General features: G+C 44.7%; 1 protein-coding gene across 1 annotated transcript; it reads left to right on the top strand.

The window, feature by feature from the left end:
- Positions 1–12,093: 12,093 nt before the first annotated feature.
- Positions 12,094–13,738, top strand: LOC130850814 (dnaJ homolog subfamily C member 8-like). Its single transcript, XM_057730184.1, has one exon. The coding sequence runs from the start codon at positions 12,282–12,284 to the stop codon at positions 13,041–13,043; it is 762 nt and encodes a 253-aa protein (XP_057586167.1). The 5' UTR covers positions 12,094–12,281; the 3' UTR covers positions 13,044–13,738.
- Positions 13,739–14,454: the final 716 nt, after the last annotated feature.

Genomic DNA, 14,454 nt, shown 5'->3' with positions numbered 1-14,454 from the left:
GGCACCTTTGCCTATATGCTCTAAGAAGAGAAATGTCCATGCTTTCCAAGTGTAAAGTGTCCACCGAGCTCTCGATTTTCTTACCACTTCCACTGGAAACTTTTTGCGTTAATTGTATTCTCACTTTCTTAACGTTTTGTCATTCTCTTTTCACATGTTCCTTCCTTTTAGACTACCTGCATGCTTCAAGTTCTCCTTCCTTACAAAAGACAAACACCCCACCCTCTTCTCTTTCTGTTCCTCCTCCTTCAAGACTTAACTCTTCCTTCAGGTTCATTCCCCATTGTAATTCCAGAATAAATTTCCCTCTCCCCACTCCCCCGCCCCAGCCACCCTTTTAAATTTTACTTGAGCAAGAAATTAGTCTTATTCCTCCCTGGTTTGTCAGTGCCTAGCTCATAACAGTAACAGCTACAATGATAAGCTAAGGCTTATTTATTTATTTATTTACTGTCTGCGTTGGGTCCTTGTTGCTGCTCACGGGCTTTCTCTACTTGCTGAGAGCGGGGGCTGCTCTTCGTTGTGGTGCACAGGCTTCTCATTGCAGTGGCTTCACTTGTTGCGGAGCATGGGATCTAGGCGCACGGGCTTCAGTAGTTGTGGCACACGAGCTCAGTAGCTGTGGTGCACGGGCTTAGTTGCTCCTCGACATGTGGGATCCTCCCGGATCAAGGGTTGAACCCCTGTCCCCTCCACTGGCAGGTGGCTTCTTAACTACTGCACCACCAGGGAAGTCCCTAAACTAAGGCTTGTTAAGCTCCCATTAAATATCAGGGGTGGTAGAAGGCAACGGATATGATCATTTTCTAGGTCTTTGATAAATGTGTTGAATTGGCCGTGGGCTGGCAGTCACCGTTCCCATGATTTTAGCCTCTGCCGCTCTCCTGATGCTCAGTGTCTGGTCGTCACTCCTGTGTGATTTTGCCGCCTGAAATGGAACCTTCTTCTGCCCTCAGTAGGTGGGACAAAAATATTTCCCAGAATATGTTTCTGCTCTTGTATGTATAGCTTTCACTATGCAGACTGTGTGTTCCAGCGGGTATTGTGTGACTGTAAATACCTTTCTGCCTGATTGTTTTCTGCGTATTGCAAGGCCTGGATGAACATAGGAAGAAAGGACCTGATTCATCTAACAGATTCATGTAATAAATAAACACCAGGGAGTATGAGTTAAGCACTTTAATAGCCACTCGGGAACACAAAGGTGAGTAAAACGGGCACAGTGCAAGGAGAGATTTTAAACAAAAGCACATTGATGGGGGGTGGTGATGAGGAACACGGGGAAAACACAATGGTTGCTTCAAAAAGCAATACCCATGCAAGGTACCGGTAGGTCTTGGATTTCTGAAAGGTAGAGCAGGATGGTGGAGGAAAATTAAAGATATTCCCTGTATATCAAAGCAGGCTGGTTTGCTCGGTATTCAAAGCATGTAACAGGTTGTCTTCCAATTGTGCCTTCAGACGATGTCTAGCAGACTTGGTAAACATTCTCCCACGCTCTGCTAACAGCCCTAGTTGTGTGAGTCCTCCTCCTCCTTTTCTTCACCGGCTTTACCTTGCAGATCAACGCAGAAAGGATGGGATCTTGATTACCTGTGTGGAGCAAAATAAAATTAGGTCCCTACTTCACATCAAACACAAACGTATTTCAGGTGGATTAAATATGAAAACTTCATTAAAAATGAAAAGCAAAACCTTAAAACATGGAGAATGAAATACAGGAAACTATCGTTATGACTTTGGATAGAAAAATGCTTTTATAAACAAGACATAAAAAAACAAAGAAACTATTAACAGATGGACTGTGTCAACATGAAAACGGTCCGTGCATCAGAGGAAACCTTTCAAAAAGTGAAAAGACAAACCATGGATTGAGAGAAGATACTCAGAGCCCCCATATACTAACAAAGAATTGGTATACAGCATATATCGGAGAACTCCTACAAGTCAATAGGAAAAGGGCTCACAAGCCAGTCACAAAATAAGCAAAGGATCTGAACAGGCAAGTCAGTAAGGAGAAAACCCAAAGGCCAATAAATACTTGAAATGAGGCCCAGCCTCACTAATAATCAGGAGGATACAAATTAATATAATGAGATACAATTTCAGACCTATAATATTGGCACAAATTAAAATGGCTGATAATACTGAGACTTTTTAGGAATGTGGAGCTAAAGCAACTCTGACGCAAGGCTGGTGGGAGCATAACATTGTCCAGCCTTTTTGGAAAGCCACTTGGCCAGCTCTAACAAGGTAAAAGGTACTCATCATTTCCTGCCTTCAGTTATGCCAAAAACCTCCCACGTATGCTAGGTACATAGTTCAGAACAATCTCAAGGGAAAAGCAAGTTGCAGCAGAGTTGGAAAAGCATAGGGGGGCTTCCCTGGTGGCACAGTGGTTGGGAATCCGCCTGCCAATGCAAGAGATAGGGATTCGAGCCCTGGTCCGGGAAGATCCCACATGCCTCAGAGCAGCTAAGCCCGTGCGCCACAACTACCGACCCTGTGCTCTAGAGCCCGCGAGTCACAACTAGAGAAAGCCCGCGCACAGCAGTGAAGACCCAACACAGCCAAAAACTAAAAACTCAAAAATAAAATAAAAATAAATTAAAGAAAAGCATGGGGAGTATTACAAACCTCTGGGGAGAGAAGGACAGGAATGGAATGCCTCAGAGGCACAGGTGGGGCTTCAATGTTATCTATTAAATATGCTTTATTTTTTTACAAAAACTATGCAGCAGATGCGATCAAGTGTTGGCAAGGGTGAGGGTGGTAAATACACAGCACATTCAGTATTACCTTAGAAAAGGAAAAAGCGGGCCTTCCCTGGTGGCGCAGTGGTTAAGAATCCACCTGCCAATGCAGGGGACACAGGTTCGATCCCTGGTCTGGGAAGAACCCCCCCCCCCCAACAGAGCACCTAAGCCTGTGTGCCACAACTATTGAGCCTGTGCTGTAGAGCTTGCAAGTCACAACTATTGAGCCCATGGGCCACAACTACTGAAGCCCGAGGGCCTAGAGCCCGTGCTCCACAACAAAAGAAGCCACCACAATGAGGAGCCCAAACACCACAACAAAGAGTTGCCCACACTCGCCACAACTAGAGAAAGCCCACGTGCAACAGTGAAGACCCAACACAGCCAATAAATAAATAATAAATAAATATATTTTGGGGGACTTCCCTGGCAGTCCAGTGGTTAAGGCTCTGCACTTCCAATGTAGGGGCCGTGGGTTCGATCCCTGGTCTGGGAACTAAGATCCTACATTCCAGGCAGCACAGCCAAAAAATTAAAAAAAATTTTTTTAATTTTTTTTTTTTTTTTTTAAAGGAGAAAGAAAATGCTTTATTGTCTGACAGACCTGATTTCAGACTCTGGCTAAAAACTTCAGCTCTGTTACTTGCCAATTCTCTGTCCTCAGGGGAATTACTTTTCAGGCCCTTTGCTGCTTTACGTGTTTCCTTTGTTCTGATGCTTGTCTGACCGTTCTTACCTGTAAAGCCTTTGTGATTCTGATCCTGGTGTCTGGTGCCTGTTTCCTCTGTGAGCTCTCACTCATGGCCTTGTTTCCTTAGAAGTGTTGTGGTGATTGACCGTGAGTTCAGATTTCTTGGAACCTTCTCGGTGGAACTTCTTGGAGACCTGAACTTAGTGTTTTTCTCAGAGCCCGAGGGCACTGCCAACCCAAAACCACTGTATGTTCTTGCCCTGAGTGGTTTTCTTTTCCACACTCTCCTGAGAGGGCTGTTTGGGAACTGAGAACCGATTGTGAGGCTACTTTGTGGTTATACATTCTTCTTCTCCCCCTCACCCATGATCAAGGGTTGACACAATCCATTTTTTTGCTGCTCTGTGGAGAAAGTTGTCTCCTTTATGTTTACCCGGAGGGGGTCGCCCTGTGGCACCCCGGCATAAATGTGGGAAAACAGGAGTCTCTTGTGTGGCTTCTGGGCTTGGGGCACTGTCCCCTGCATCTTTGGAAACCACTAAGAATGGAAACTCATGTTCAGCTGGGTTAAGTTAAAATCCTCAAGGTGAAAATCAGTTTTCTTTGCGTATTTCTCTGATTTTTACTTAGTTTTTTGACTCTGAGAATTCCTCTCTTTCTTGCTAACTCTTCAGTGCATTTTAAGTTTTTTCCCTTATTTAATTCAGCATTTAAAAAAATTAGTGGAGTGTTTTTTTGTTTGTTTTTAATAAATTTATTTATTTATTGATTGTGTTGGGTCTTTGTGGCTGTGCACGGGTTTCCTGTAGTTGCAGAGAGCGGGGGCTACTCTTCCTTGCGGTGCTCAGGCTTCTCACTGCAGTGGCTTCTCTTGTTGTGGAGCACGGGTTCTAGGTGCTCGGGCTTCAGTAGTTGTGGCACGAGGGCTCAGTAGTTGTGGCTCACGGGCTGCAGAGTGCAGGCCCAGTAGTTGTGGCGCACAGGCTTTGTTGCTCTGCGGCATGTGGGATCTTCCCAGAGTGGGGCTCGAACCCATGTCCCCTGCATGGGCAGGCGGATTCTAAACCACTGTGCCACCAGGGAAGTCCCACCACCAGGTCTTGTAGCCATAACTTCTTCACGTTCACTGCCAGGACCCAAAGTTAGGGACAAGGCCTTGAATTCTGTACTCGCCTCCTAACTGACTTCCCTCTTCCAGTCTCTTATTTCTCCAGGCTACTCTGCATTTCCCCCAGGGTAGTTGCTCTAAAACACTGCTCTATGTTGACTCTCTTCACAGCTGGCATGAGAAACTCGTGCCACAGAAGAACCCCTCCGTGCCCCGCTGCCCCTCTCCCTCTTACCCGAGCGCATGCATTCACAGACCCCCACACGCTCCCCTCTCATCCCGGTGCTCCTGGAAACCCCAGGACGCTCTTCCTGCACGTGGCCCGGAGCCCTGTGGTCCAGGCTTCCCTCATAACTCATTCTTCCAGTCAAATCTTAGTGGAGCCTTCGTTCTCCTCCCACGGATGTGTCTGGCACTTTTTCGCCTGGGCTTTGGCCCTTTGCTCATGCCATTTCCCCGGTTTCGTTTCCCACACCCTGTTCTCTACCAGCTAGGTCAGCTCAGATTCTAACCTCTACACAAATCCCCCCTCCCCGCACCCCCCCCCCCCCGCCCTGGCCCCACATCGCCTCACATGGCCCTGCCATCTCCCCCCTTTAAGCCTTTCTCCCTTGCCTGGCCATCCTCTCCGTGCCTGGCAGTGCTCTCCGTGCCTGGCAGTGACCGCTCATGAGCCTTGCTGTGTCCCTCCCGTCCCATCCCCTACAGCTCACAGGAGGTTGTTAGAAACTCGATGGCGTTGGTCTTACTTTCCCAGGTAAAGAAACTAAAAATGCGGAGAGGGTAAGGGACTTGCCCAAGCTGACGAAGTAAGTGTGAGCTGCCTAGGTATGGAAGGTCAATTTCTGGAGGCCTTCAGCATCATTCTGTCCACATTGTGCTGCTTCATTCACCAATGAAAGGCTCATTTCCCACGGGAAGAGCATGCATTTTGTACGTTGTACACGTACCCATGCCTGCCCTCCAGCAGGCGTGCGTGCGCGCTCACACACACGCCTTTCCCGTGCCTAGCACACAGTAGTTGCTTTATACACACTTACAGATGATGAAAAGGCCGTTCCATTTGGAACTATGGTCTGTGTAGTCTCACACGTGAAAACAATTCTCTTTTCTTTGAGAAGGGGAACATTTCGACAAATAAGCCCCAGAGAGAGGCAGTAATAAAAAAGAAATGTATTTAAACGTTCTTATGTAATCATCCAATTCTCCGCTGCACAGAGGAAGAACACCGCCTCCTTTAGCCCAAGGCCGTTTTAAGACTACAGAGCAGATCTATCTGATGTCTTCCTTTTTCTGACTGCTGGAGAATTCTGCTCAGAAACTCACTGCAGAAATCAGATGTGGTGACCATGATACTTAACTCAACCAAGATGTGTTGGGACCAATTGCGTGCAGGACTTGTGCTCAGCAGAGTGGGAGATTAGACAGTGAGTGTTTCACAGGGTAATGGGGACATAGTCACATATAAAAGTAACTCATCAAGACACACTCTCAAGGGGCTCTGCTGGAGAGTCAAGGTAAATGGCCATTAAGCACTCAAAAAATCATTCTACCTTGCTAGTAATCAAAGACAGGCAAATTGATATAATAAGTATCATTATTTCCTGATCATATTGTCAGGTTTTTTTGTTTTAAGTCATAACACCTGGTGTTGACTAGAGTTTCTGGGAAATGGGCTTTCAAACACTGGTGGTAGAAGAACCTTTCAGGTAAATAATTTAGCAAAATTCTTTAAAAACCTTAAAAATATACATATTTCACCTCGTAATTTTATTTACCTAAATAGAATTAATAAAGTCTGTTTTCCAAAGATTTTGCTACAAAGGTACTCATTGAAGCAATATTTTTACTTGTAATTGTGAAAAACTGGACACGATCTAAATAATGATAAGAGCTAACATTGAAATGAGTATTTACTATGTCCTACACACTCATCTGATCACTTTACATGGGTTAATTCATTCAGCCGTCCCAGACAACTCTGAGGGGAAGGTACTATTATTATTAGCGTGCCAATTTTACAGATGAAGGACTGAGGCACGGAGAGGTTAAGTTACTTGGTCACACACCCAGTACATGGAAGAGCCAGGATTTAGCCCTGGCAGTTTATAGAGTCCATGCGTTTAACCAGCCCACTGCTCCAATCTCAATAGCCAGTAACAGGAAAATGGTTAAAAACAGTAATGCTCAGTGTGTGTGTGTGTGTGTGTGTGTGAGAGGGAGAGAGAGAGCGAGCGAGCAGGGGAAGAAGGAGAAGGAGAATGGAAGGAGGAAGGGGTGGAGAGAATGAATGTGTGTGTCACAGGCAGGAAAGTTGTGTCATAAGAGTATCCAAATTACCTAGCGCCTCTCTTAGCGGTGGGACTATATTGTATTCCTTGGAAGTAGGAGGGAAAAGAGAGAGAACCACTAGGTTGCATGAATTATAGCACATTTGTACAAATAGGTTGCGATCATTAAAATTCTGATGTATAGCTGTATTGGGTTCTAGAAGAATGTCTTTCATGTTCTTTTGATATAACCGATATTAAGAGATAAACAGGTTTATCACAGCCATGCACGCCCATAACAGGTTGAGGGTCAGCTGCCTCCCTGAGTTCAACTGTGCTAGATATTTATGTGGGTGTCTGCTCCTGTGTCATGCCAGTTTTTAAGCTTTTTTGAACATCATATACATTGTTTTATAAATACACACACACCTGCAATAAGCTTCATGAAATAATACTCGATCACAGGAAATGTGATGCACTCATCTATTCTATTCTATTCCATTCTGTTCCATTCCATTCCACTCTATTCCATTCTTAAAATTTTGGCTGTCAGCCTCTAGTTGATGTTATCATCCTAAATTAATGTACCCATACTTTGAAAACAATTCTAGAAGAAAATTATGGTGCCTGTAATACCTAAAACTTCCACAAGAGGGCACCACAACTCTAACCAGACATTTTATTGGGGGGGTGGGGGGGGTGTCGTGGGGAAGAGGCAGGACACAACCAAATAGATCAGGAGTGGGCACCTGGCCTGAGGACAGCCAGTCTCTTGACCATTGACTTATCTGAAGTCCTGACACAAAAGTCCCACCCCTAAGGAGACTATCAAATCTGTGAGACCTATCAGGATTTATCAGAATCTCAATCTTGTGAACCTGAAATGGAAACTGCAGAGATTTAAGTGGTTGACAGAGTGAGGCTAAAGGTGAAACTCCACGAGATAAGGAGAGGCTAGAAAGGTAATAATGGGTCATGAAAAAGCCAAAGCTTTCAATAAGTTGAAGTCATGGGAAAGAAGAAACTGAAAAGGCACAAGCTATAAGGAGCCAAAAAAGATACGTAGGGCAGGGAAGCCTGTCGATATAAAGAAGAGAGCGCTCCAATACACACTGTCCTGTAATCCCTTTAATGGTGGAACCCTAGAGGCAGCTTCTCAAACTCCTGCTGCCATCGTCCCCGGAGCTTTCTGCTCTGTAAGGCTTGTCATGCTTGCATTCGCTTCTAAGGGTCTCATGGATCCTGTATTCCTTTGTGCCAAGCACCCTTACAGTAAACTCTTCCTCCTTCTGCTGACCTAGCCACCATTGAATCTCTTCTGTTTTTCCTGCAAAGGAATCTAATTGGAAAAAAAAAAAAAAGATTTTTCCCAATATATTACGTTTTAGAAGGGTATCATCTAGTAGCACTTCTTTATAATGTAATTTTGTTTTAAAATGTATAATAAGATTTCCCTGGTGGCACAGTGGTTAAGAATCCGCCTGCCAATGCAGGGGACACGGGTTCGAGCCCTGGTCCAGGAAGATCCCACATGCCAAAGAGCTACTGAGCCCGTGTGCCACAACTACTGAGCCCCCATGCCGCAACTACTGAAGCCCGTGCACCTAGAGCCCATGGTCCGCAACAAGAGAAGCCACTGCAATGAGAAGCCTGTGCACCACAAGGAAGAGTAGCCCCCACTTGCTGCAACTGGAGAAAGCCCATGTGGAACAACGAAGACCCAACACAGCCAAATAAATAAATAAATAAATTTATAAACAATAAAAAAATAAAATGTATAATAGAATATAAAGTCCGGAAGGATAGACATCAGGATATTAACAGTGGTTATAGCTGAGTATAGTTGATATTGTGAGCGTACATTTTTCTTTTTTTTTTTGCACAGGTATTTTTTTTCTAAAATAAGCATAAACTAATTGTTAAATGTTTTAAGTGCAATAGTCATTCCAAAGGAAAGAATTTTTAAAACCAAGATATGTTTAAAGATAACAGTATAGGGACTTCCCTGGTGGCCCAGTGATTAAGAATCAGCCTGCCAATGCAGGGGACACGGGTTTAATCCCTGGTCGGGGAAGATCCCACATGCTGCGGAGAACTAAGCCCGAGTGCACAACTACTGAGCCTACATGCCACAACGACTGAAGCCCGTGTGCCTAGAGCCAGTGCTCCACAGCAAAAAAAGCCACTGCACTACAAAGAAGAGTAGCCCCCGCTCACCACAACTAGAGAAAGCCCACGCACAGCAACAAAGATCCAACGCCACCAAAAATAAATTAAAAAAAAAAAAAAAGATAACAGTATAGGGTTGTTGAGTATCTCCAGAGGGATCACGTAATGTGGGCTGTACCCCACGGCCTTGCAAGGTACAGGTGTCCGAGAAACTTTCCTTAAAGGGGCTACTCTGGTAAAGCCTGAGAGGCCAGTGCCTCCAGGAAATACTGGCAAAGGGGTGGGGGGGCTAACCTTAGCTGAAGCAGAGAGCACCCTGAGATCATAAAAGACGTACAAATTTGAATATGTTTGGTGGAGATTATTTTATTTTATGCAACTTTTAAGAATTATGAAAAAAAAAAGAATTATGCACTATTTGATAGATATTTTAAAAGATGTAATTTACATGTCAGTTATAAAGCATGATAATAAGACAACAAAAATATATCCATTACCCAACTTAAAAAAATAGAATGCAACTAATACCTTTGAGACCCCCATATACCCATCTCTGAACCCATCAGGCTCCCTCCCTTCCAAAAACAACCACTCTTCTGAATATTGTGTTTAAAATTTCCTTTATGGTTTTATTGCGAATGCAATAGAAATAGCTAACATTCTTGGAGAGCTTAGTCTTTGTTAGACACTATTCTAAATTCGTTACATATTTTAATTCTAGTCCTCATAACAACCATAAAAGGTAAGTATTCTTATCATTGCCATTCAGCAGATGGGGCAACTGAGGCACAGAGAGGTTAAGAGACTTGCTCAAAGTCACACAGCTAGTAAGTGGTGGACCCTGGTTTCAAACCCAGGCAGTCCGCTCTAGCTTCTGTACCCTTAACTACCTGCTGCATCTGTTCTGAACAATATATTGTCATTCTACTTGTTTTTGAATCACATACAAATAGAACCCTACTGTCTTAGTTTTGTTTGCCCAGAAGAATGCTCTGAGATATGGTTTCTAAAACATGTAGTTTAGTTGGGAGGTGAGCCACTGTATTAATCAGGGTTATCCAGAGAAATAAAACTAATAGGATATATATAGATACATATAAGAGGAGATTTGTATTTATTATAGGAATTGGTTCACGTGGTCGTGGAGGCTTAGAAGTGCCACCATCTGCCGTCTGCAAGCTGGACAATCAAGAAAGCTGGTGGTGTAATTCAGTTCCAGTCTGAAAGCCTGAGAATCAGGGCCCAACAGTGTAAATCCTGGTCTGTCTGACAGTCCGTCAACCAGGAGCACCAGTGTCCAAGGGCAGGAGACGCTGGGTGTCTCAGCTCAAGCAGAGAGAGCAAACTTGCCCCTTCTCTGCTTTTTTTGTTCTGTTCAGGTCCTCATCGGATCGGTGATGCCCAGTTGCATTGGTGAGGGAGGGCCACCTTCTTTACTCAGTCTGCCCATTCAAATGCTAATCTCTTCCCAGGGCATCCTCCCACACACACACAGAAAGGTTTTACCAGCCATCTGGTCATCCCTTAGCTCAGCTGACACATAAAGTTAACCATCACAGCCACAAAAGCCCAGCAAGGGGAACTGAGACCAGGAAGAGAAAGCAGCCAACAAAGAAGTTGGAATTACTCCTCCCAAGTATTTCTACACAAGTCCCGTGGATCATTGGTTGAGGGCTGGCTCTTGGAGGATGTTAATTCCCTGGCACTTCTGGCCTGCCAAGTGTGCAGACAGGGTGGGCTTTGCAAACAGAGGAGCCCCTCTGGCAAAGGGTTGAAATTACTGACAGGGGTTGGACTGGCCTTTGCTGAAATGATAAGGCCTAAGGGTTTATGAGCAGGGCACTTCCAGTGTGTTATATACTCAGGAGCATTCTGCAACTTACTTTTTTTGGTTACTGTTCACAATTATGGCTGTGAGTTTCATCCACGTTGGCACGTTGATATGTGTAACTGTGGTTTGCTCAACTTTGAGTGCTCTGATCCACTGTATTGATCTGGTCCGCTGATCTATCCGTTCTTTTGTTAATGGACATTTGGGCTGTTTCCAACGCTTTTGTTATCACAAATAATGTTACCTTGAAACTTGCAAGTCTCTTGCTGCAGTTGTGTAAGAGCTACTTCTACACACCTAGGTTTAGAATTATTGGGGTGAGAAGTATTGGCACCTGCACCTTTAGAACCTCGTGAGTGTAGCAGTTCTTCCGGTAGAAGTGCCAGCAGCAGAGATGGAGATGTCCTAAAGTTTTATATCTTTGCTTAAAAATGGTATTGCTGGACTTCCCTGGCAGTCACAGTGGTTAAGACTGCACTTCCAACGCAGGAGGCCCAGGTTCGATCCCTGGTTGGGGAGCTAAGATCCTGAATGCCATGCAGCACGGCCAAAAAATAAAATGGTATTGTCACACTTTTAATTTTTGCCAGTCTGGTTGGTATAAAATTATAAATAGTGAAATTTCTTCATCTTTTGAGGATCTATCTATCTATCTACCTATCTGATTTTTTTAAGTTAAAAGTCATGTGAATTCACGTTCGATATTGGTTCCTGACATTGTAATTTAAATTGCCTAAGAAGAAAGATTGGATAATAACCTTAGACTTGTGCCTATAAATGAATGGAATTGTTTTGCTTGCATAACTTGTATAATGCTTAAAGTGTCAACCTGACTGAATCATGGGGTGCCCAGATGTTTGGCTGAACATTATTTCCAGGTGTGTCTGTGAGGGCACTTCAGGGTGACGTTAGTGTTGAGTCAGTAAAGCAGATTGCCTTCTCCAGTGCGGGTGGGCGCCATCCAACCTGTTGAGGGTCCGAATAGAACAAAAAGGCGAGGAAGGAACAGCTGGGCCTCCCTGCTGCTGACTTGAGCTGGGACAGCCACCTTCGTCTGCCCTTGGCCTGCCTGGTGCTCAGGCCTTCAGCTCTGGACTGGAATCTACATCCTCAGCTCCCCTGATGCTCAGGTCTTTAGACCAGACTGAATAGCACCACCAGCTTGCCGATGGCAGACTGGGGGACTTCTCAACCTCCGTGATCACATGAGCCCATTCTTGATAATAAAAGTAACCCCCGCCCCCTCTCTCCCTATAAACTGCTGGTTCTATTTCTCTAAAGAACACTCATACAACTTCCCAACAGGTTCTAAGGTCAGTTACAAAGGAATACTTTCAAAAGTGTGAGTGAAGGTAGCAACTTGAATTAGGTGTAGCATGTAAGGATAACACTGTAGGATGACACTAAAGTCCTGTGTATCTATTAAAAATTCAGTGTCAGTGGCTGGGCCTGGCAAATGGCAGGTCCAGGAGAGAGCGGGGCTTCGGGTGGCGGAGGCAGCACGGAGGAAGCATTTATGACCTTCTACAGTGAGGTGAAACAAATAGAGAAGAGAGATTCAGTTCTAACGTCCAAAAATCAGATTGAAAGATTGACTCGTCCTGGTTCCTCCTACTTCGATTTGAACCCATTTGAGGTTCTTCAGATAGATCCTGAAGTGACAGATGAAGAAATAAAAAAGAGGTTTCGGCAGTTATCCATATTGGTGCATCCTGACAAAAATCAAGATGATGCTGACAGAGCACAGAAGGCTTTTGAAGCTGTGGACAAAGCTTACAAGTTGCTACTGGATCAGGAACAAAAGAAGAGGGCCCTGGATGTAATTCAGGCAGGAAAAGAATACATGGAACACACCGTGAAAGAGCGAAAAAAGCAATTAAAGAAGGAAGGGAAGCCTACAGATGTGGAGGAGGAGGATCCTGAGCTGTTCAAACAGGCAGTATACAAACAGACCGTGAAACTCATTGCTGAGCTGGAAATTAAAAGGAAAGAGAGAGAAGCCAAAGAGATGCATGAAAGGAAGCGACAAAGGGAAGAAGAGATTGAAGCCCAAGGAAAAGCCAAACGAGAAAGGGAGTGGCAGAAGAATTTTGAGGAAAGTCGAGATGGTTGTGTGGACAGCTGGCGAAACTTGCAAGCAAATACGAAGGGGAAGAAAGAGAAGAAAAACTGGACCTTCCTGAGACCACCAAAAGTAAAAATGGAGCAGCGTGAGTGACCACATGGGGTCACGGCCACAGAACCTTCCCGCAACTGTCTCCCCTCCCGCTTTGAAGGACTCATTCTTTCCTCCCATTTTCATCCCGACATAGAGTAGTATTTGCTTTTTAGTCCATTTTGTTTTCAATACAATTTAATATCGATCAGAGTAATTCTTTTGTACGTTGAAATGAGCGGCTCGGTTTAAAAAGAAACCTTCCCCCACCCCTACCCCTAGACCAACTGGGATTGGAAGGTTCCACCATTGGTGCCGTCTTCTCTTCCCACAGCCTGTAACTTAATGTTTTGTACGTCACTGAATTGTGATGGTTAGAAACGTCGTGTATAGTTTGTGGAAATCATCCAATTAAACGTATTGCTTACAGTGGTGTGGCCGTGACTTCAGAGACAAGCCTGGGCCACCTTTAGGAAGCCCCTTCGCCTCAGTTGCTTGCTTCTGGGTATGGCATCCTTCAAAGCCCCAGATCAGGCAGGAAGGCAGTGGACACACAGAGCAGTCACTCGGTGCCCTGACGTCCCGTGGTGTGTGGCATGTGCTTTCCCGTCTGACAGGCCAGTCCACGTGGCATGAGGCTCCAAGCCACTCAGACCTTTCACTTTCCAAAGACCTAGCCATCCTTCATCCAGTACCGTTGTGTCCTAGCCTGTCTGCATTTGTCAGTGGTAATATTCTGTATGTGTAATAAATTTTTATACCCTAATTATGAAAAAAAAAATTCAGTGTCCTTTTCCGATAAGTAAATGTCGTACTCTACAAGTAGTAGATTTCCTTCTCGTACTCCTACTTACTGGTTTTCTTAGGACCCTCCTCACTTGGGAACAAGTGGTTCTTCTAGGGGACTTACCACCGGAGAAAGCTTTGCCAACCTTATTAAATTCTTGCAACATCTCTAGTGAGAGAGGAAGCAATTCCTAGTAGAAGTGCCCGGTAATAGTTTTGTAGGATGACTGTGACAAAAAACCGCAAGCTGGGTGGCTGACAACAACACAGCTTTATTCTCTCCCAACTCTGGAGTCCAGAAGTCCAAAATCAGAGTGTCAGCACGGTTGTTTCTCTCCGGAGGCTCTGAGGGAGAATCTGTTCCTTGCCTCTCTCGTAGCTTCGGGTAGCTGCCAGCATCCCTTGGCACCCGTTGGCTGCATCACTGCAACCTCGGGATGTCTTCACGTGGCCTTTATCTCTCACAAGGGCACTTGTCATCGGATGTAGCGCCATGCTAATCTAGGATGATCTCATCTTGAGTTTCTTAGCTTAATTTTACCTGCAAAGATCCTTCTTCCAAATAAGGTCACAGTCACAGGTGTTTGGTAAACATATCTTTTGGAAATCCATGATGCAACCCACTACAGGAGGGAACAGAAGACATTGATGACAGGAGAAGCTAATTACAGCAAGATATTCAGAGGTT

Source organism: Hippopotamus amphibius, chromosome 4 (genome assembly GCF_030028045.1).
Source record: "Hippopotamus amphibius kiboko isolate mHipAmp2 chromosome 4, mHipAmp2.hap2, whole genome shotgun sequence".
NCBI lineage: Eukaryota > Metazoa > Chordata > Mammalia > Artiodactyla > Hippopotamidae > Hippopotamus > Hippopotamus amphibius.
This window is presented reverse-complemented; position numbering and strand designations above follow the sequence as displayed.

Coding starts and splice junctions, on each gene's coding strand:
- LOC130850814 (XM_057730184.1), top strand. CDS start 12,282: ATGGCAGGTCCAGGAGAGAGCGGGGCTTCGGGTGGCGGAGGCAGCACG.